The sequence below is a fragment of the Apodemus sylvaticus genome, chromosome 3, assembly GCF_947179515.1.
Source record: "Apodemus sylvaticus chromosome 3, mApoSyl1.1, whole genome shotgun sequence".
NCBI classification, from domain to species: domain Eukaryota; kingdom Metazoa; phylum Chordata; class Mammalia; order Rodentia; family Muridae; genus Apodemus; species Apodemus sylvaticus.
In genome coordinates, this window is record NC_067474.1 from 111,028,244 (window position 1) to 111,052,129 (window position 23,886).

The 23,886-nt window shown below is 38.2% G+C and overlaps 1 protein-coding gene across 3 annotated transcripts; it reads right to left on the reverse strand.

The window, feature by feature from the left end:
• Positions 1 to 992: 992 nt before the first annotated feature.
• On the reverse strand, positions 993 to 23,774 carry LOC127680960 (cytochrome P450 2J3). Of its 3 annotated transcripts, none has more exons than XM_052176786.1 (9): positions 23,714 to 23,774; positions 18,641 to 18,803; positions 17,013 to 17,162; positions 16,495 to 16,655; positions 12,984 to 13,160; positions 10,651 to 10,792; positions 7,127 to 7,314; positions 5,843 to 5,981; positions 993 to 1,474 (listed from the first exon to the last, which is right to left on the reverse strand). In XM_052176786.1, the coding sequence occupies exons 2-9, from the start codon at positions 18,732 to 18,734 to the stop codon at positions 1,296 to 1,298; spliced, it is 1,230 nt and encodes a 409-aa protein (XP_052032746.1). In that variant the 5' UTR covers positions 18,735 to 18,803; positions 23,714 to 23,774; the 3' UTR covers positions 993 to 1,295. The 3 variants fall into 3 exon arrangements, with proteins under 3 accessions (XP_052032746.1, XP_052032745.1, XP_052032747.1); XM_052176785.1 differs by lacking the exon at positions 23,714 to 23,774 and adding an exon at positions 23,309 to 23,706; XM_052176787.1 differs by lacking the exons at positions 5,843 to 5,981; positions 23,714 to 23,774 and adding an exon at positions 23,309 to 23,706 and having other exon boundaries at positions 1,367 to 1,474.
• Positions 23,775 to 23,886: the final 112 nt, after the last annotated feature.

The following is a 23,886-nucleotide window of genomic DNA, read 5'->3' on the forward strand; positions in this document are numbered from 1 at the left end:
ACTGAGGCTTTGGAGGGCTCACAAATAGGAACTTATCATGACAGCATTCTGGATGACCCAACAAGTAGCTGAAAGAGTCAGATTCAGATATTTGTACCCAACCAATGGACAGAAGCAGCTGATCCCTCCTGTTGAATTAGGTAAGGCTGAATGATGCTGAGGGTGACCTTGTAGGAGGACCAGCAGTTTCGATTAATCTCAACTGCTGGGATTTCTCAAACACTGGCCCACCAAGCAGACAGAATATACCAGCTGATATGAGGCCCCCAGCACACATACAATAAATGACTGCCAAGACTGTGTTCATTCAGAGATGATGCACGTAACCCTCAAAAGACTGGAGGTCCCATGGAGTTTAGAGATCAGGTGGAGTGAGAGGACAGGGTCATCCACATGGAGATGGGGGGGGGGAGGAGGTATAGGATGTGGAACAGTCAGAGGGTGGGCAGGGGTTGGCCGGATGAGGAATAAGATATGAAGTATATAAAATAATTATAAAAATAAATATTTATAATATGAAAAAAGGTCAGTTGCAAGTGATATTCATATCCAACATACCCAAGTTCTATGAGAGAATATTTCTGTACAAATGTTTATTGGATAATCCTAGGTAAAAAGGTTAATATGGATGTAGGAAATCTTTCCTAAATCAGAATGCCTCCAGAATTTACTTTTCTGTGGTTATTCTTTATGATGTCCTGGGTCCAAGGTAAAGGTCCAACTGCTATACATAAATCAAAGAAACTGCCATAGCACCTGCTTAGCCTGTTGGAAATTATCCTGCCATGCTGACTTTCAAAAGGGTCACTTAGAGGCAGAGCAAGGCAAGGCTAACAGATCTGACAAATAGGAGAGCCTTTAGGTGGACAACTATACTGCCTTTGCCCCAGAATCACCATAAGTCTTATTTACTCTTTTTAGCACCTATAGATAAACTATGCCTACAGTCCAGAAGCAAATACACACCAATGAAAGGAGAAAAGGAGGCAAAGTAAAGGTACAACTTTTATAATCTTTTTTTTATGATTTACAAATCTATTTAATCAATTCCCCATGATCCCTGCATCCATTTTCTTTCCTAGAGAAATCATTTTTTCTCTGCAAGTCTTCAGTTGAAATGCTGTGTCATTGTGCTCACAAGTGGCTTTCTACTTAGTGAACCCATAACATCATTTAGTTTTCTTGGTTTCATTGCACATATGCCCTCAGTCATCTTAATCCTACCCACTCAAATGTGAGCAGGCACCAGTATCTTCCATACAGATGCCATTTCTTCATACTTTCCTCCTTCAACATCACAGCCTAGGAATTGCACAAAGGCGGTGACTGACTGGGGAAACGGTGACAGCCATTCTGAATTGCAGACTTAGCTTCTCATTTTCTGGGGGCTTGAAGGTAAATTTTTGGAAAAGAGAAGTAATAAAAATGAACAGCTCAGACCTGGCCAGTTGTTCTCCAAGACAAGCACGCTTTCCTGTAAAACAAAACAAGCAAACAAAAATTAATTTATTCAGCTGTCACTGGTATGTGCAGGGACTGATCTCTACCATTCACAGAGTTTGAGTGGGCATTGGAATTCAAGTCCCATGAATTGCTTATTTATGTCTAGTATCTTCCTTGTCTTCTCCAAATGCAGGAGGTAAAAGTCCAAGATCACAGGTTAAATGCTCTCAGGAATCAAGCCTTTCTGGGAAAGTGTGGCATAGAAGAATATGAGAAGGGACCAATGTTGATTGAGAGTGGGTGAATAACTCAAGTGCTTTTCAAACTCACTTAGCATACATAAGCAATAGAGCAGATAATGGTGCAACAAAAAAAAATCAGAAGATACTCTTTAACCTTTAAGAGCAGATGCTACAGGTAAAACTGTTCAGTAACTGTGCATTGCAATAGTGCAGATACCATAGTGTATGCCTGGGTGTCCAAACAACGTGTGTACCTCATCTCTGTTCTCTTCATCTTTATCTTATTAAGTATGTTTAGGCATATGATTGGTAACTTGCTAAAAGAGAATCAAAATCAACTCAATTGTAAATTCCCAAGATTCTTCTAGAATTCCTGTCAGGACAAACCATGACCTGAAAAGTCGGGAACCCGTGCTTGGCAGCAGGCTCCACCCAACACCACTGTGCGACTCTCACTAACCTCTAAACTCATTTTCAAAGGGCTAAATCTTTCTTGCTTGATGAACGTGCAAAAAGTCTGTTTCCTGCCATGGCTCTATGGCTGGCAGTATTCATACTTAGCCCATGGGAATGAACATGCATTTAAAAGGATATAAACAGGGAAAACTATCCTTTGAAAGCTTTAGAATAAATCAAATAACAGGTCCAAGATCAAGAGTCAAAGTAAGCCTTTCTTCCTTACAAATGCTTCATGTCAATTATGCTGCAACAACAGACAGCTAACCACCACTGCCCGGTTAAACTTGTGACTGGGCCATTTCATATCACATAACACACTTGAATTCCATCAGTGCTAAAATGAGAGAAATGACCCAGGCTTTTGTTAAAGTTCTTTCCAAGTACTTTCATGTATTAAGGTGCACAAGACTCTTGTTAATATAAAGCTGTCAGTGCTTTAGACAGGAAGGATTTGAAGTTTCAAGGATTGTGCCATCTGTTTTAATATTGCACAGGAAATAACCCAATGCCTACTTATATTTACCAAGAAAAAAGTAGCTGATATCTGAATTTCCTTCCTACAGGTATGCTGCACACAGGAAGTCGAGGGAAAGTGGGTAGAAAAGTAGACACATACCAAAGGTCAGAGTGAGGTGGATAATCCTGACACCTTGCAGCACAATGCTAATCCAAGAGACATTTTAGGTGTCTTCATTCTGCTCGGTTTAACTTGTTTTCACTATGCCACACTAGTGTGAACATCTTCAGACAACTGAACTTTTTCCACTCCATCAAAAAGAGATGTTGAGAGCAAGCAGATCTCATCACTCTTTTCTGTAAGTTCCATCCTATGTTTCTCCAGTGCTATTCTAATCAATGACTGTAATAGTTGCCCTCCCCTCAAGTTCTGGGTGGGTTTGTGGCTTGAAAAGGTCTCCATAATGCAGGGGAAGTAATGATGTGACAATTTGTAGCCTGGACTTTACCAGGCCTGTGTGTTTGTGTCCTCCCCTTGGGACATTATCACTATCTTATGAACAGACATCTGGTTTGCCAAAGGGAACCATGGAAATAACACTGTTTTTTTTTCAGGTGACGTCATAGTAGATTTTCATGTAATCAACTCATCAGTCACACATGTAAGATCACTTATCTCACCTGCATACATGTGAATAATGCCTGTAAATTAATAGATTAAGGTCTCTTGTTATTCAGCAAGACACTGGTACATGCAAAATCAGTTAATCTTATATTAAAAGGAACTGTAACCCAGGAGGTGAGTTATAATCTAGTTGTAATTGAGATCGGGTCTAGAAATCAGGTGTGTTAATAGATATTCTTGGAATATATTGGGTTTCTCTCTAGAAATACAGAAAATACCATTTTCTCTCCAATTTGAATGAACAGGTTGGGATGTATGAGACTTGTTAATGAAGTCTGTAATTAAGAGGGTATAAAATAATTCCTAATAGCAGGCACTAGTAAAGTACTTTGTGTTGTTCTTTTTATTTTAAAGCTAATGAAGATGGAAGATATTTTCTTATCGTGGGAGCAGTGACGTATCTATGGGAAGGAGATCTTCAAACTAAGAAGAAAACAATGTACTTCTTTGTTTCTTGCCCCAGAGGTTTTTTCCTGCCTTTTAGGTCATGAGTGTCTTACAATCCCTGTCACCACAGTTACGGCAAAAACACCATATAAGACATCTTGTGGAATGCCCAGAGAGACATAGTCCCTTCATTTCAGAATTTCATGTCAGAACTAAGAAACAAGAAAAGTTTTATTAGTGGAAATGACATGCTAGAAACTGAGTGCTGTGATGTAAAAGTTGAAATGATTTAACTGAAAGGACTGGCGTTTTCATTCCTTATACCACCTGTTCTATGAGTGAATAATGTTGATGAGGACTTTTATATTTTTACCATACAAACTCATCTACTAGATTATAAATACAAAACTAACACTACAGCAATATAAGACCTTGCTAGATACTGTGCCTAGAGTAGAATCTCGTTTAGTTAAGATGGTGTCATTGAGAATTATTATTTCATGTGTCCATTTTGATGACATCTCTCCATGTCTTTATTAAAGCTCAAGTTTATTTCCAAATGAGAGAACATCTCTTTAAAATAATGTGAAAAAAATAAAACCCAATAAAGATGGCAGCTATCTAGGATTTTTTGTTTTTTGTTTTGTTTTGTTTTGGGGTTTTTTTTTTTAGTTTGTTTTTTTGTTTGTTTTCAATGAGTCAGTGGGCTGTGTCTCTGTTCTGAGTGTTGGGATAAATATATCAAAGGAAGCTGAAACAGTGGTTGTACAATGAAGTGATGGTACTAAGTATTCTGACATTCAAACACTGCAATATTAGGCCACATACTCTAAATAGAAATATAATCACCAAACCAGCTACAAATCCCACATTCTATAATGCTGATCATCTGTCTAGAAAATACATTGTTGAAATTTTGTAGAGGTAACCAACCACTACCTGGTTGGATTTAAGGCTCACTCCATGATATAGAGTCCATACCTGACACTTCTTGGGTAGTTATGAACAATAGACTAAATAGGCCATAGGCCTATAGGAAAAAGTAAATAATATTTTTCTGTTAAAGGAACATAGCAATAAAATGACTCCTTATGATATCCTGTTATCCCTATATGCAAGTGTCTTCCTCAAGCATCATAAGAGAAATGTCCTTGTGTAGTAGATGGGAACTAACATAGAAACTCACAACTGGACAAAGTGCAAAGACTAGAGCATTTTTAAACACTCATTCCTGAATGGGATGTCTTCATAAAACCTCTTCTCTCAGGGCTCAGGGCTCTATTTGGAAGTGGAGACAGAAAGATTACAGGAGGAAGAAGGGATGAATGACTCCCAGAAAACAGTGTCTACCAAATAACAGAACTGATATATTTATAAACTCACAGAGTTTGTGGTAGTAGGTAGTACGCTTACAGCTTGCACAGATTCAAGCCAGATTGGGTCCCAGCACTGGGAGGGGTAGGTTGACACAGGATCTCAGTCTTAAACAAAAAGCTATCTACAATTGACAGTCTCTTGCTAAGAACACATTAGTTTGTTTCAATGGAGTCTCATTGAATCAACTTTAACAGTAGGTTCCATGCCAACAGTAGATGGCCAAGACAAAATGAGCTCAATGGTATTTTTGTAAAAATTTTGTTTTTACAAAAATATTGCTTTGTTTAGGTTTATTTTTTTAAGTCTTACTTGACTTTGCCTTATATTAGTACTTTGTATAATATGATTTCCTATTTTTATGGGTTTTGGTGTGTGTGTGTGTGTGTGTGTGTGTGTGTATGTGTCTGTGTGTCTGTGTGTCTGTGTGTCTCTGTGTGTGTCTGTGTGAGTGTATGTTTCTTTTGTTTATTTCCAATTCTTTGTTGTGTCTCTGTGTGTATTTGTATGTGTTGCCATGTTTTCTTATTTTATAAAAAGAGTAAGATAATGAAAGGACATAGAGTAGGTGAGAAGGTAGGAAGGTCAATGGACAATGGAGAAATTGGGAGAGAGGACACTGAGCTCATAATATATTATGTAAAAATTTTAATAAAAAAAAGAAAAGAAAAAATGAAAGATCCACAATGGACATGCTCATCTGGAGACATCCCAACTAGAGCACAGAACTGTACTGAAGAAAGGAAGGAAAGTATATGAAGGGGGTTTGAATTCTCTCCTGCACATCACAACTCACCCATTGAGAATGGCAGAAAGGATTCTCTCTTCTTAAACTGTCCATTCTCCAAAAAGTGCTCTGGGTTGAAGGTATCTGGGGTGGCCCACTCGCTAGGGTCCCTGTGCAGTGCAGTTAGGTTGGATAGAACCATGGTACCCTAGAAATAACAGCATAAAGACATTTTTTATCCATTTGTTATTATATATTTTCTTTATTTACATTTCAAATGTTATCCCCTTTCCTGGTTTCCCCTTCGAAACAACCTATCCCATACCCTCTCCCCCTGCTCTGTAAATGGCTAAAATATATCAGGCAATAGCAAATGAGTTGGGGAAAATGGGAAAGTTCAGACTGTCAAGTATCTCACACTGTGAAGCTTGAGACTCACCTGTCTGTGTGGGAATCTTCATTAAGTCTTTATTTTATTGTTAGAAGGAGCTGTTGCTCCTCACTCCAACTTGTCAGCATCACAGCGAAACAAAATTCTCTCCTACCAGCAGTCCTCATAGTTTATATGCAGGATCTTATAATGATATATAATTCAGGTATCTCTAGTCCAAACTCAAACTTTGTGAGTGTTTAGAAAACATTCCCTTAATTAATAAATAATAACTTCTATTCTGGGTATCAGTATATATATATATATGTAATCTATTTGTATTTCCTTACAGAGTCTATAAATTGGGTTGAATGAATTTTATAGAAGCTGAAAGTATAATTGGCTAGGTAATGCAATATGTTTGTACTGTTGGTAGAAAGCAATAACAGCATTGGAATAGGCCTATCTGTTTGAAGGCCATGGTTCTCTGCCTCCTTTGAACATAGCCATTTATATTTTTCAGTACCCAGATAGTTGATGTTATAATCTGTAAAATACGGCTGGGTTGGTCATTTTAAGATAGCTCAATGGACAGAAAAAATGCAAAGAGCACTGGAAAAATTCAGACCAAACTTCAAGGCATGAATTGTTCAATAGCAAAAGGAACAGTAAACATTAGAACAGCTCTCTGCTTCAGCAGCAAAGGTCCTTTGCTAGCATTAGAACAGAAAGATGCTGAGACATCCATTAGCAAACAAAGCTAGTTTTGGCCTAAATACATCTGATCTAGGAATCTTCCTTTCTAGACACCTCACAATAGAGTTGAGTATCCACTGAGACATATAGAAAGTTTTAGCAAAAAATAAATTTTTCTTCCTATTGAAATGATTTCTTAGGTCAGGAATTCACGTCATCTTTTAAGTTTAGGTCCCAAGATAATGGCAGAGATAAACTGGAGGATCTGAGGCTGGAAAAGTGGTTACCTTTGGCAAGTTAAATCCACCCAGCTTGGTGTCAACTGCCACTTCCCTGGGAACATTAAAGGGGATGATGTTGCCTACTCTTTGCACCTCGTGGATGACAGCATTGGTGTAGGGCATGGAGTCTCGGTCTGCCAGGTTTGGCTGTCTTCCTTGGCCAATCACTCTGTCAATCTCAGCCTGCATTTTTTCTGAATACAAAACAAAACAGGAAATTCTATTAATTTTAAAATGTTAATGATTTTTTCTAACGATATAGAAGCTATCTATGAATACTCATCAGCTTTTATTTCATAGTAGTGTCCAGGATACAAAGAAATAAAAGTTTCCTCAACTCTTCAAATAACTGTTTTATAAAACTGTCAATTTAATAACTTCCTTTGAGCCAGCAACATAATTATAAAATTTGATATACCCTGAACTAATTATGTCAGATATGCTTATATTAGTATTTAATCAGGTATCTTCTACAAACAAGTACCATTCATTGAATGGGTTAAAAATCAATATGAATATATTTCTATATTCTAGATCTTGGAACTTCACAGATCAAGGCCCTGTAAGTTTTATTGCCTGATAGACAACAACTTTCTGTCTCACAGGTACCAAAGCTTTGCTGTATCCTCATGCCAACAAGGAGAAAGGAATCTCTCTGGTACTTCTTTTGGAAAGGCACTAAGCTGCTGCACAATCACACTGAGAATTAGAGTTGAACATGAGTTTGGCAAGGAGGACAGAAATGTTCAGACTACAGCACATCTTTAAGTCTAATTTCATAAGAAGATATATTGTGTGGACTATAGATTGCAGTCTGTTGCTGGACACATCATGATTGAGATTCTTATATTCTTTAAGCTTCAGTTTTCTTCTTGTGATTAGTAAGAATAAGTCTGCTTAATCTTGAGGGTGTTTTGAGATTTACACAAACATTTTATAGTAATAAATGATTGATTCTGCAAGTCGTCTGTCAATACAACTCCTCTTTCTCAAGAGTAATAGAAGTTGAACTAATTTTATTTGATTGGCTATAAATTTCATTTTAAATAAATTTGGACATTTAAGCCCTTTAGTGTTACTTTACTTATGAAAGTTGATTTCATATAAAATTTATATAATATAAATTTATTGCTATTGCAATGATGACTTTTGAGGCAGAATTCTACCTATATGGCCAGGCTCATTTTGAACCCTCAACACACCAGTTTCAAATATGTTAAGTATTGAGATTAATGGTGTAGGCCACCAATGATAGCCCTTCTCACTATTTTTACATGAATAATTTACTAGCCTCTAATATGTTCATATTGTTGTACATGTTATTGTTGGAACTTCATCTTGGAAAAAACTCTATGTCCATGTTTCAATACTATTTTCCTTCCTTCTGAATTCTTGCTACTGTGTGGTGTACTATTTGACTATTTTTTGAGTTAGATAGTTGATATCTATAATTTGGGGGCCATATTATTTAACTTAGTGTCGTGAATTAATGCATGGTCAAAATTTATTTTCTGGAGCTGGAGGGTGGCTCAGTGGTTAAGATCACTTGTTGCTTCTGCCAAGGACCTGAGCTTGTTTCGCACAAATATGTAGCAGCCATCTGTAACTCAGGTTCCAGGGATTCTGATGCTTTCTTCTGACTTCCGCAGGTACAAGACAATCACGCAGTATACATACACAGGAAAAGCACTCATACACTTAACATAAAATAAATCAAAAATTTAAAAAGAACTTCTTATCTCTGACTAAATTTTCTTTTGATTTCATGTGTATTCTGTACTTGTTCATGGCCCTTAGGTTTTTACCATCTCTTGACTGCCATACGTGTTGTACAATGAACATGGTTGTCATTGTATTATTGAAATCTATTGATATTTTTAGCATCTTATTTTTAGAAGTCAAATCTATATTCTAAGTGAGTCAATTTTAAATTTAAAAAAATGTAGTCTTAGGACAGCTAGAAGGCTAACAGGGTTGAACTACCTACTGTCCTGAATTAAACTTTAGGATGTACATGATGAAAGAACACCCGATTCCTGCAAGTTGTCCTTTGATTTTCACACTTATGCTATGGAATTCTCCCACCTCCCTTTAAATACAGACAAAAAAGTTAAGTGTAATAGTAAAAAAAATGCATTTTAAATTATGATTCAAGATGTATATAGGTAAAGATAGTACATATTAAGTGCACATTTCACATTTATAAAGAAATAAAATTTACTCTGGGGAGACAGCTCAGTTGGTAAAATGTTTCCTTTGAAAGCATGAAGAACTACGTTTGGTCCTTAAAATCCATCTAAAAAAGTCAGATGCCATGGCAAAAGCTTGTAGTTCTAGTATGCTAGAGATACAGAGACAAGTAGACCCCCTAGGGCTCAGTGGTTATTTGTTGAATTCCAGGCCAATGAGAGACATTATCTTAAAAAAAAAACAAATGAAGTAAACTATGCTTCTGATGAAGTTGGTTTGTGTGGCTTCAACATGCATATGTGCATATACATGCATGCACAGAGAGTAACTCAATCAAAGATGAAATAAAGATTTTGGACAAATTTGACATCATCATATTGAGAGAACTCTTTGTCTTTTGGGTTTACAAAATGAACTAAATTGACTTTATAAATAAATAAACTGTGAGCTACAATTTGAAAAATGAAATGTTTTATGATATATATATATGTACATAGATATGTTTCATGGTATATACATGTATATATATATGTATACATATATGTGTGTATATATATACACACACATATACATACATACTGATATATGGTCCTAACCAGCACCTGCTAAACTCTTCTAGAATGTAGAGGAAGAGAAATTATGAGACAGATCATTCTGTGTCATGGACAACAGACAGTGGAGAGACAATAAAGTAATATATAAAGCTCAGTGATGGAGGAGCATTGTTCATCTCTGGAGGAAGAAAGTGACAACAGTTATGCAGTCAGTAAATTCCTGGAGAAATGTGAGACACCTTAGACAGTCAGAGCCCTGAAATATCTTTCTAGAGTTTGCAGAAATTGGAACAGTGCATTTTTGGTAACTAGAAGAACCATTGACATGACTTAAATGTAAGAATAAAGAGAGCAACAAAGTAGGATGTGTAACACAGGAATGCTACCATGCAGGGTGGGTGGGTTGAGGACAGACAGAGAGGAGCATATCACATGACTCCAGAAACCAGACTAGGGCATTTGAAACAATAGCTAGGGCAAATTGGAATATGCTTCTAAAAAGGAAGGAGGGAATCTACAGATGCTCTTAGGGTAAAGTCAGTCATTGCTGGAACTTACCACAGTTTCATTTCCCTTCTTTGTTTTGTTCTAGGTTCAATTCTTTGTGAGGTGAACCCATCATAATCTTAACAAAACATGTGGAGAATGTATCCCTTTCCAAGTGCATATTACCTCCCAGGCACTCAACTTTTCCCCATCCCTCTATGCTAACTTTTGGTCTCATCTGAACCATAGATTCCAGAAGCATCACTCTACCCTTTCCAGGTGCAGTCACCACATACTCACCTTGGACTTCTGGGTAGAGGGCCATGCAGAGGAGAGCCCAGCGCAGTGTTGTGGATGTTGTCTCTGTTCCAGCAAAGAAGAGGTCCAGAGTGGTGCAGATGAGGTTTTCTTCATTAAAGCTTGTAGTAGTCTTGTCTGGGTACTGGAAAAGACAGTGTGTGTTGAGTCCTGACTATGTACCTATGGTATCTCACATAATTGGCAATGGCATGTTAAGGTGTCTTTTTAATCTCATTTTATCAAACTGACAAAAAGAACTGTCAAGTGAGTACCCTAGGCCATATATTGACTTAGTGATTTGGCTGATACTAGAAGACAAATAAATTTTTTTTACCTCACACCAGTCAGGATAGCTAAGGTTAAAAACTCAGGAGGCAGCAGGTGTTGGCGGGGATGTGGGGAAAGAGGAACACTGCTCCACTGCTGGTGGGAGTGTAAGCTGGTACAACTACTCTGGAAATCAGTCTGGCGATTCCTCAGAAAACTGGGCATGACATTTCCGGAGGACCCGGCTATACCACTCCTGGGCATATACCCAGAGGATTCCCCTGCATGCAATAAGGACACATGCTCCACTATGTTCATTGCACCATTATGTATAATAGCCAGAAGCTGGAAAGAATCCAGATGTCCCTCAATGAAGGAATGGATACCGAAAATGTGGTATATCTACACAATGGAATACTACTGAGCAATTAAAAACAATGAATTCATGAAATTTTTAAGCAAATGGTTGGAACTGGAAAATATCCTGAGGATCCGGGCCCTCTTCTTATTTCTTCATGGGAGTCATCTGATATGCTCTGTGTCTTGGGTATTCAGGACTTCTGGGCTAATTAATATCCACTTATCCGTGAATGCATTCCATGTGTATTCTTTTGTGATTAGGTTACCTCACGTAGGATGATATTTTCCAGTTCCAACCATTTGCTTAAAAATTTCATGAATTCATTGTTTTTAATTGCTCAGTAGTATTCCATTGTGTAGATATACCACATTTTCGGTATCCATTCCTTCATTGAGGGACATCTGGATTCTTTCCAGCTTCTGGCTATTATACATAATGGTGCAATGAACATAGTGGAGCATGTGTCCTTACACCACTGATCCAGTGACACTTCCCAGTAAGAACTCTGGTGAGATCAAAGCTGTATATTTTGAGATATGGTTTGGGTCTATAATGAAATTTCAGAATTACTACAGGCTCATGTTTTGAATTCTTGGTTTCTAGTCATCTGAAGTATTTTTGGACACTCTATAGCATTTGGCAGTAGGCTATAGCTAGATGCATCCAGTCACTAAGGGTAGAACTCTGAAAGTTACAACCAGGTCCCAGATCTTACCGTTGTCCCTGCTTCTTAACATACCATTATGTGGCCAGACTTCACCACTGACTTTTTGCTACCTTAAGCTTAGCTTCTCTGGCATTCCTTCTTCGCAGTGTATCCAACTCCCTGACAGAGTAAATCAAAATAAATCTCTTTTGGGTTGTTTTGCCAGGTCATAGTGATATGAAAGTAACAACCACAACAAACTGGCCGCTCTCTAGCCCCTTGTGTATTACTGCATTACTTTTTATGGGAGTTGGTGAGCCTCATCTAAACATTAAAGTTAAACTTCAGCATTCAGCTGTATTTTGTTTTGTCTTGCAGTGGTGAGTGAAATGCAGTCAGTAACTGGCCAGAAACCAACTTGAAACAACACTGCACTCTGAAGCTTAACTGGAGCTTTCGTTTATAATGCAGCTCATTCACATATGGATAAAAGCAAAGAAGGAGACATATAAAGATAGTATCTGGTATTATCATGGTCTCCCAACAAATGACTTTACCTCATATGTACTATATTGTTTTTATTTAACTTCCCTGTAGTGTACTATGTAATTATCCACAGATGTACATCTATTCATTTCTGTGCATATTGCTTGATACTCCATAATAAACCTTGTATATGTGAATAATTTTCAGAAACAGAGATTATAGTGAATTATTCTTATAAGAGGGAGCTCAAGGTTCAGAAGCAAAAATATGAAATATAAAGATGGAAGCAGTGATCAGGGAGAAATAAATGCTACAGTTTTGGCATTGAGGATTAAGGAAGGAGACCTAGCAAAAGGGATCTGTGTTCTATAGAATAAGAATTGAGTTCTCACTACTGTCATACAAAACTTTCCTGGCCAACAGGCATATAAGGATCATACAGAACTGTGAAGGAACACATCTGTGTCATGTCAAATCAATAAGCTCAGGGAAACACATTGTAGGAACAACAGAATACCATTAAGCTGCTGCTACTTCTGCAAGCAGAAGACAACGCAGCAGGCATCTTCCCACCTTTGCCATCTCCTTGAGGAAAGCATCAATGAAGTCTCTTGGCTCCTCTGGATCCCAGTCTTCCCGGTGCTTGTTGACAATATCAGAAACAAACAACTGCAGTTTTCTCCAGTTTCTGTAAAATGTTTTGTGTGATCCAGGAAGACATTGAATTATCCTTGGAAAGATATTGTAGAGCTGATTGAGAAAAATAAGACAGTCATAGGGACACATGGTGGCATATTCCCAAAACAGTCTTGTCTTTCTCTTTGTGTCCTACAGTGGGATAATCGAGGCATCTTTACTCCTGATTCACTCTCTCTATATGTAGCCCCACACTCCACAGACATGCAAAGGATTTTTAACACCCTAAATTGAATTCAAGAAGCGGTTCCAATTATAAGACTCGGTCGTTAAAAGAAAACATAAAAACCAATTAATTGTATATACTCTTGTTAAAATAGCAGCCACCTAAAAGGCATGAGTATAGTAAGGTAGACAACACTGCAGAACTGGTTTCTAAAGATGCTGAATTACTTTAGAGAGGCCGAAAATAATTATTCCAGATGCTGGATGTTTAAAGCTGTCAATTGTGTTTAGATTAAATTATTTTGCCTTATGTTTTGCATGATTTTGGAGGCTGCAGAAACCAGAAGAGAGTATTGGAGCCACTTGAACTGAAGTTGTAGATTGTTGTGAGTCATTGTTCAGATGCTGAGAACTGAACTGGGTACCATGCAAGACCAACTAACACTCATAACTGCGTAGACCATTTCTCTAGCTCCTACGATGATCAAATTTTAAGGCAAGGACTAAAGTAATAGAAAAATTTAAAAGTCCTTTTAATTTATACTTGGGGATGTTAAATGAGAACATTTAATAAGTTAAAACATGAGAAAACTCAGATAATTATAAACTATAAAATAATTCCAAATTAGTCCTAATAATTTAATAATTTAAAATACTTATTTTATTTTCAATATGGGGCACAATTAATTCATGAGTTCAGGTGCCTTCTGAAGCCAGAAACATTTGATTTCCTGGAGTTGCAGACATTGTGGCCATCCAACCTGAGTGCTGGGAACCAAATTTGGAACTTCTTCAAAATCAGCCTGTGCTTTTAATTGCCAATCGATCTCTCTGGTTCCCTCATAATTCATTATTTCCAATAAAGGGAAGTAAGTGTTCCAATGAAAAGGTAACCATTATTAAATCTGGTACAGCATTTATACCTAATTGATGTTTATTTAAAAGGAAACTTCCAGAAGCACATGACAGTTTAAAAATGCAACACAGTACATGATTTCCTAGATGAAGACTGAAGGAAGGCAGAACAGCCCATGAATATCAGATGAAATATCTTGAAAGAGGGACAGAGTATTAGACAAAAAGAATATTCCTAATTAAGAGAGAACACTTACAAAGTTGGAGTTCTGGATAATGTGGTATGTTACAAGTTCCTCCTGGGAGCCAGCAACAAAGACAGATAAGACAAAGAGAGCAGACTATCCCATGGGGAAATAGACAAAAAGCTTGGGGATCATGTGGAAGGAGTGAAAGGATGCTTGAAAAGATGAAGAGAAAGTGGTACTCTTGAACCAGGGGAAGCTCAGAAGCCTCTTCTGAGGGTCTGAGAGTAGAAAGCTGGCAGCCTTCCTTAACCACAGGTCAAGTCCACAATCCCTAGAAGTGAAGCTGTTGGTCATAGTAATTCCTCTTGTTGATGGGTCCGTGGAGGAAAAAAGCCCATTTTTTTCATGGTATCTATTTGAAGGGGATCAGCTCGGTGACAATTTGACAGAGAATCCATTGCTAAAATTTGAGCTACCCAGAGGCCGGAAATTATGGAGCATCCATGGGTGAAGAATCTCAGAGTTGTCTCTCCCTGTAGCCTTTGGGTAAGAGCAGATCCAGAGAGACAGGTATTGACAGAAGAGGCACCTGATCCTAGTAGGCCTAAGTGTGGCTGACAGCAAGAACCAGGACCAGGCTGGGAAGTGGATAGGGAGACTCCCTACCCTCTGTGGACAGGAGCAAAGCTCCTCAGCTGAGTATGGCCCTGGTGTGTGGCAGCTCTGAGTCCGAGGTCATCAGGTTAAACAAATGCTGTCTTTCACTATTGCTGAACAAGAGAGCTCTGAATTTACAAGTCAGGAAGTTAGGAAGGAGATCTGGAGACCTAAATAGGGTAAAACAGAATCCATGTATACTTGTTAAAAAAGCAAACCAGAGGAAAAAGGAAGCTATCTGGTTTGCTGCAATGAAACAGTAAGTAAAATAATAGTGGCACGTGTATGAGGATATCATGATGACAGCCATTGTTATTTCATTAATCTAAATGAAAACCATTTTAAAACTATAAAGTTGACAGTACTCCATTATGCAAGAGATATCTCTTCTATTTTAGAAGGCAATTTTAGCCCATCAGATGGAATAACCAGCACAAATATAATAGAGACACTGGGAGTTTGCTCCATAACTTCAGGTCAGAAGCAGTAGTAGTAGGACAGGCATATTAGTGATGTATGACTGGATATCTGCTGACAATTGTTGGAGCTGATACATATGTACCCAGTGGTCATAATTATATTTTTCCTACTGTTGCATGATCTTTTAATTTTCAAAATTAAAGCACTTTTTAAAACTTAAACTGTATTTTTTAAATAATGACATGTAATTGATGCAAGGACAAATGGTCCATTGAGCACATATAATTTAAACACATATAAATCTGTACACTACCTCACATATATTTATTCCAAGGTAGTAACACAACTTCTGGTAGACATATGTGGCTAACATTAGATGTTAATTTTCCTTTAAAACTATCTTACACATATAGGAATATGAGTGAAACATCAGTCATCTGTGGGAAATGTTTGGAAGACACTAAGGATTGAAGGGATAAGGATTTGGACATAGGCTTTCTCAGCTGGGGGTGAAGCTTGAAGATCAAATTTTATGTTATAGTGTTACAAGATTCACAACATGAAGTAATAATTGAAATAAAAATAGGATCCACTTTTGAACTTTTAGTTATTTTTTATGTGCTGATGCAAATTCAGGATAAAAAGTGACTGGGTTCAGATGAACACTTGTACCAGAATGTCCATTGAAACATTATTAAAAATGGAATCAACTCAAAAGCCCAAATATTAAGAAAGGATTATTACCAGAAAGTCATGCCTTTTGCCAATCTTTGTCTCAGTTAACAAAAAACAGCATACACAGAGGAATGTCAAAAAACTTGAGTTAGAAATTGGATTATTTTTCAACAACCACAATAGCATTCACACATAAACAGTCATCCCCCAAATGCTGGTACTTTGTTTAAATATTAGAAATATCATTTTCATGTACAAACTTTGAATATTATCAAAATATTGAAATCAATAGAGAGGTTTGAATACATTTGTATTAAACTCAACTTTATGATATTATATCTTAACTGTAAAAGCTCTAAAATGTAAAGAGAGGAACTGCCTGTTTGAATTAGTCCTGTTCTAATATCCTGAGATATGAGAGTGCTTACCTGGCACATCATTGACGACTCCAAACACATAGCCTCATCCAGCAGCCTCAGCATCTCCTGAAACTGACTGTCATGGTACTCAAAGCGCTCCCCAAAGGTGATGGAGCAAATGATATTGGAAACTGCATTGTTGATATTGAAGTGAGGGTCAAAAGGCTGTCCTGGAGGTGGGAAAAGAGAAAGTTGGGCCAATTACAAGTATTTATGTTTGTATTGTATTGTCTATAACTAAAACGATCTCTCAGCTGCCCCTTCCTCCACATCAACACTGGAGAATGCAGAGAATAAAATAATGGACAGGCTCTGGCCACAGCATACACAGGGCTGGCATGAACCAAGGTTTCTGTCAACGGCTGGAAAGTCAGATTGGTGACCAGGATTTAAAGTCAGCACAGTGATCAATAGCCCATTTTATTTGCTAGGCTACAGTCCTCTTGGTCAAGGTCATAGTTATAAGTTCACTGTTCAGTCTTCGATGCCTAACACAGCCTCCTGCACCTGCACTGTGAAATGCTTACCTGCCTCATCTCTTATGGCCTCCACAAGGTGATAGGCCTCCTCTTGTATTCTCTGCTCTAAGCTCTTCTTTCCTAGTCCGAAGTTCCTCAGTGTCATCAGGGTAAATCTCCTTTGCTCCTTCCATGTCTGGCCACTGGAGAAGATCAAGCCTGGAAAAAGGAGATTCTGCATTATAGCATTGAGACTCATTTAAAATTACCTGAAGAACTGGATCTACATGTGCATAATGAAGAGAAGTAGGATCAGTATGGCACTTGGCAGCTATCTAGAGAGACAATCAAGAGAACCAATATTTACTGGTTACTTACAGCATCATTCATTTACCATTCCTTTCATATTATGTGATTTAGTACTTTCAGAATATCCATATGCTTATTAGCAATTAATGTAGGCCCATTCTACCTGATGCAAAAGCCGAGACACGGGGATAAAGTATACTTTATAAAGAAATACAGTAAGTAGATAGCAACTTTTATTCACATTTCAGTTTTCCAGATCTGAAGTCCAGACTCTAATCATACAAGTCTAGAAGTTAATGGTTGTTGGGAATTGGTTCTAATGCTTTGTCTTAATTCAGCTCCAAAATATTGTGCTTCTAGACCTGAGGGTCTCTGCCCCCAGCTGGCTTCGATTGGCAATAAATAACTGCCTTACAGCCAATGACTGGGCAGGGAGACTGGGAGTGGGCAGGATTTTTTATTGTGCCAGCAAGGGAGAGAGGGAGCGAGGGAGAAGTGAATAGCCAAGACATGGAGTGAGAGAGATCAGAATTAAGAGCTGTGTGAGAAAAATCATCCAACAATGTAGGTGTGTATATAGTGTGCATGACCTGCTGGGATCCAGAGCAGTTAACTAATTCACCACTACACATGTTAAGTTGAATAACAGGAATACACTCATGGATAAGACAAGGCACATGTTGTAAGAAAGTTTTATGGACAAAGTTCTAGCCAAAACATACAGTAGAGAATGGATAAATGACTCCAGAAAGTAGGAAGAATGAGTATCCCACACACAGAGTCTAGAGGCAAGGAGGATCATTGTGGTGCATTCGGCATCCATTAGCTACTATACCACATGCAGCACTGTCAAGCTTCCCTCAGTTTTGTAACTTTCATGGAAATCCTTAAATTCTTTTAACTGTTCTCCATGAAATAGGTTAATACACTTGAAGTCTGATATTGACTTTCTGAGTTTTAGATGATAATAAGTATTCACACCAACCTGTTATATTATTGGCCAGAAGGCTAAAGACCCCTTATGCCATCACTTTATTGATGAAGTATGGGGAGTTATAAACAAGAAGAGTTTCATCAGGAGGAGGGTGACTCGTCTATTTTTCTATGGCAGAGGGTTGGAGTGGGTAAAGGGAAATGAGATCACAGTGTGTCTGGGTAGACTTACTACCAAAACGTCAAGAGTTGGAGTTCAGGACAAATGGTTTCTCCCAAATCTAAAAGGGAGAAACTGTAAGTGCTCCTGTGGGTGTTTTCATTCAGGAAATGTGGCATCCTGCTTCCTTTACAAATGACAGTTTGTTTATGGGAATGTTGTCCAGTTACAAATAGGGAACTTTACCATGTCACAGAAATTATAAAACATGCCACATTTTGATCAAGAAACTTACCATTTTTGTCAAAGAGATGTTTTCGGAGAAGAGTGACTGGGCGATCCAGAAAATTGTGCTCCATTTGAGTAAAGATTTCTTTAATTAGGGGCATACCAGTTATAACCACTGAAGGTATGTTTGCAAAATCCAGGCTTAGAACATTCCCATATTTCTTCACAAACTGAAAAAAATTATAGTAGTCACAATTGAGGCCATGTCTGCGTGTCCAGATATGGCAAGCATGTGTGGAGCCAATGGGACTCATGCTGAGAGGTCTGTGAGGACTGTGTGGGAGGAGAAGGTAGCAAACATCTTCCTCTGTAGAAAAGTTTAGAAAGTTTTACTCATAATGCATTAAACTCAATTTTAATACATACTAAAAATACAAATTTCCCTATAGAAAATCCCAATGAATTGAGCAAATCTGAATTAGGCATGCAGCTACCCTATGTCCCTAGAAGGCATGAGGATATGTGTAGCAACAAATAGGCAAATTCTCTATCCTGAGGCATCCTGAATTCTAATGAAGGCAAAAATACAATTTATATGATAGCCCAAAGATCAAGGAAGGTCTGTACATGTTTACTGTAGTTTTAGAAACATCCCTGTTTATCCAGAGGATACTGACCTCAAACATCTGCTAGTACAGAAGATTCCTGTGTAATTAACATAATTCTGAGTGAATTATGTGCATTTTTTGTGTGGAGGTGGCATTTTGATGTAAGGAAAATGTTTCTCCTCTGCTTTTTACTTCTCCTCTTTACTATGAGAATTTCCTCCAAAAATATCATTCATGTATTCAGTCAATATGAATTAAATCAGCATTAATGTGTACCTAGACTAAGTTATGAGACCATAAGTGTTTTAAATCAACATTTCTATTCTGAAGCATTGTGGAGGCCCGTAAAGGATGGAGTCCTATGTTCACAATCTGTCAAAGGCTGAAAGTATATCTTTAAAGTTTGCTGTAGCAAACATGGAATTATCAATAAATTAATCTATCTGTTTAACCAGAAGAGACTGTGCCCTCTTCATATCCTGCTAGATATGGAAAGTGCACTAAAGGGCTGAGGCTGGGGTGGAGACTTCCCTGTACCACTGGAGTGACATGAGCATGTTGGTTCTCTGCTTCACTGTCTATGGACTCTTGGGGAAGTTGCTTTATCTTTTAAAACTTAGAACCTAGTTATGAAAGGTAAATAATTATCCCTCCCACACTGGATTCTGAAAGTAGAAATGGGTAAGTCACCCAGTTTTCTCATTTTCGGGACCCAGCCACCCTCTACACTTTTTGAGAAATTAGCAAGCTCTATATGCAAACAATCATGATGATGAGAGGGAAAGAGCAGGGTGAGTCTCTGGTCATCGATGGTGCTCACTGAGTAATGGATTGCACTTTTTTTTATGTCTTATTATATGAGCTTTATAAGTCCTCACCATAATGAACATTTTCCATCTTTCCAAAAAGACAAACAAGTTGTAAATAAAGTAATGTAGTCAAGAAGGCAAAGCTGTTGACTGACAGAGGGAATCCCCAGACATTATGTAAGCTTTGAGGAAAAAGACATGAATTTGAGATATCCAATGACCTCAGAGCTTAGTGAAGCAGGCATGGGTGTGAGAGATGAAGAGATCAGGTGGAAGAAGAGGGAACCAGACAATCGAAGACGTGAGTGTCCGTGATGGTGCGGAATGTGCAAGTCAGGGAAAATTGAGCTGAGAGACTGAGTGTCAGCCGTCTCAAAGTTTCTTCCCCATGTATACTCAAGAGGCAGCTACGCAAGAGACCCCAGTTCTGCCTTTTGTAATTCTGAGTCATGTCTAGCTCCAACAGTGGTTTCAAACATAAGGGCTCCAATCCTCATTTGTCATATTTGTGTATGCACACCCTACAGAATTGGTCACAGGGCCCCAGTCCTATATGAACCATTTCAAAGAAATGTAGTGTTTTGGTTTTTTATATACACATTACAATACAGCCTATATACAGCCTTTCTTTAATTTTAACCAAGAGTCCTATTTTAAGTTCATTTCACCTCTAGCAAAACCTGTCTAGTGTCTCTACTAATGACAGACTCAACAGCTATATGCCATTTCTTCTAGAAGATGTAAGTAATGTGCACATAGAAATATAGATCAGTTTTTAACTTTGTTTTCATAAATGTGTCCATGAGTTTTTTAAGTCTTTCAAGAAAGATTTATGGACTCATTTATAATATTGACAAACAAGTTCTAGGAATGAGTGAGAATTTGGCTTCAGTTAAGAGGGTCCTAACTGGTGATGAGTGCCATCTGGAACCTATGCTTATTCTTGAGGGAGAAGTAGCATCCACGACAGTGGTACTCAACCTGTGAGCTGTGACCCCTTCACAGGGGTTGCCTGAGACCATCAGAACAATCATGAAGTAGCAACCAAAAAATGTTATTTTGTGCGGTTCACCACAATATGAGAAATTGTGTTATAGAATTGCGGCATAAGTAAGGTTGAGAACCAGTGTTCTAAAACTAGGTACTGAAGTTAATGTCGTCTTCCCACAAGTCCTGAAAGATTCAAAGAGTGAATGTTCCAAATAAAGAAAAGTAAGACACCTAGGAGTAGTGAGACATGGCATTGAGCCATAAATTCCAAGCAATATGACCTTGAAAGACTTAGTTGACTTTAAGTTTCTAAACCTATGACGTGTCAGAGATACACAGAGAGAAAAGAGAAAATTGTGTTCCAATTTACCCTGCCACCAGGAGAGGTGAGAAGGGCTGATAATCTGAATTTGTCTTATTTTTTAATGTAAACTTTTAATTTTGAGAATCTCATATATAACTATGTATTGAAATCAATCCACCCCTCTCTCTTTACCTTCCAACCCCTTCAGGGTCATCCCTACTTACTGTTTCTTTCTTTAATTATTAGTGATTTTTTATATATATATATATATATATATATAGTGTGTGTGTGTTTGTGCGTGTATATATATAACACATATATAACATATATACATATGTACACACATGATATATATATATATATATATATATATATATATATGAAATTAAAACATTCACCAATATCCAATTGTGCCAGAAAAACAGGAGGCAAGTATAGGCAACAACTTTTCTAGAAAAATAGTGTGTATACACATGGGGGAGTGGGATAGAGACAATGAAATGTGTGAAGAGTAGCTAAAACGTCTCAATTTGACAAAATAAAAAAAAAATCTAGGTAAAAGATACATAAAATCTGCAGAAGAATCAAATAAACATCATAGTCAAATTGAAAGTTAAAACAAACCAAATTGATAGCAGATGGGGACACATGTCACTTAGGGGGAAATTAGAAATTATTTCTCAATAGAAATTACAAAGTTCAGAGTTAACTGGGAGACATCTAAAATTGTTAAGTACAGCAGATTGACAACCAAGTGTCCACAATCAGGAGAAAAACAGTGTGGGAATTAGTGGGCGACATTCTGAAGTGGGGCAAAGCTAAGACATTTCCTTCTGCCACAGATTCCTTTGAAGAAACAGGGAAAGGAAATGCTGAAGGTCATGAAAGGTCAAAAAAAATCTAAAAAAAGAGCAATCTATGTGAAGAGGGGTAAAGAGCAAAGACAAGAGACTTTTCTGCCTCTAAGTTTCAGCTGCACAGGGCACTGAAGAGCAGGTTAGTGTCTGATGTGGTTCTCAGGGTGGGTGGAGACAGCACCTGAGACAGCTCTACCATTCAGGGGATTTAGGATCCTCTACTTTTGTAGTTGTTTGCTTTCTGTGAAAAATAGTGTTAGCAAAGTCTCATCAGCTGCATGTGTGAATTAAATAAGACCAAGGTGCTTCTGGGAGGATGATATGAGGATATACAAGAGATATAATGAAAGAGTAAAGAGGAATAGAGAGGCAATTTTTGGAAAGTGTCCAAGAAACACATAGGGAAGGCGGAATAAAAGAAAAATAGGTGGGAACACAGAAGGAAAAATATGGGTTTAAATCCTCAAATAGCAATAAATAATCAGACATAGCCAGTCTTCACAAGTGCTGGAAGTGACAGGAATGATCTCACAAGGCTGGAGTATTCAATATCTAAGCAGAGAAAATTACCGTAGATAACGAGAAACATTACAAGGGTAGACCTTCCAGTCATACACGTATACTATGTATACATAAGTCTTCCCAGTACAACGGGGAGAGCTTCAAGAACTGAGTGAAAAAACAGGCAGACTTCTACTGGAGCTGGAGACTTCAGTGCATCTTTCTCTGGAGTTGAAAAAGTCCAGGGCAGTCATCAAAAATGCAAAAGGACCAAATAAGACAAATCAGAGAACTGATATGTACACAGGTCAAGAGGAGAACATACTGTTGAAAAAACGAAACAAAACAAAACAAAAACTGGACAGGCACCGTAACCAACATCTGGGACATCCCATTTCTTACACCAACGTAACATACTTATGAAGATAAATTATTATGTATTATGTCACCAAATCTACCTTGTCATATTTAACAGAATTAAAAATCAGAGACAGTATGCTTTCTGGCCATAAAATAACAGTGGGAAAATTTCATAGACAGATAAGAAGAATATCTGCACCTGTTTGTAATCTGAACACCCAGTCTCTCTGGGTTAGTGGGCTGTCAGTATGACATGTTGACTAAATATAGTCCCAGGAAGTAGCAGGCACTGTTGCCTCTTCCTACCTGCTGAAGGGATATGTGGGGCTGCTTGGGGTCCAAATAGAACAAGCATCCCACGAAGGGCAGGCGCTGTGGCCCTGGCGGGTAGTTCTTGGGGCGCAGGTTATGGAGGAAATCAGCCAGGAACAGAAAGGTGACAGCGGCCAGCAACAAAATCCGGAGATGGAGCGCAGCCCAAAGAGCAGCCACTAGAGAGCCCGCGGTGTCAAGCATGGCCGGTATCAGAGCAAACTCTTGGGAGAAATGAGAATCTGAACTGGGGCAGGTCCCAGTGCCACTGCCTGTAGTTCTTGGAGTGAGCCAGGCCTGCGGGTACACTCCCTAGTCCCGACAGGGCCCCGCCCATCTCTCCCCTGCAGACTTCCCTGCGCAGCTCCATTTAGTTCATCCCCCTTTGGCCTGACTTACTTATCTGCTCCCTAAGCCTCAACAGAGCTTTGTCCTCCTCTCAGGGTTCTTTCACTTTTACCTAGTCTTCCCAAGGACCCAAACAACTCCCTGGCCCCTCCTCAAGGCTCTCAGTCACGCCCCTTCCCAAGTTCCAAGCCCTCTCTGGCTTTGGAGACAATTCCTGTGGGGGT

Bases quoted from the DNA above. Each gene is read 5' to 3' on its own strand.
- LOC127680960 (XM_052176785.1), bottom strand. From the start codon at position 23,518: ATGCTTGACACCGCGGGCTCTCTAGTGGCTGCTCTTTGGGCTGCGCTC. The intron at 17,163-18,640 runs GTAAGTTTCTTG...TCCTTTTTCCAG, and splicing joins ACATCTCTTTGACAAAAATG to GCTTGATCTTCTCCAGTGGC. The intron at 1,475-5,842 runs GTGAGTTGTGAT...TTTGTTTTACAG, and splicing joins CTTTCTGCCATTCTCAATGG to GAAAGCGTGCTTGTCTTGGA.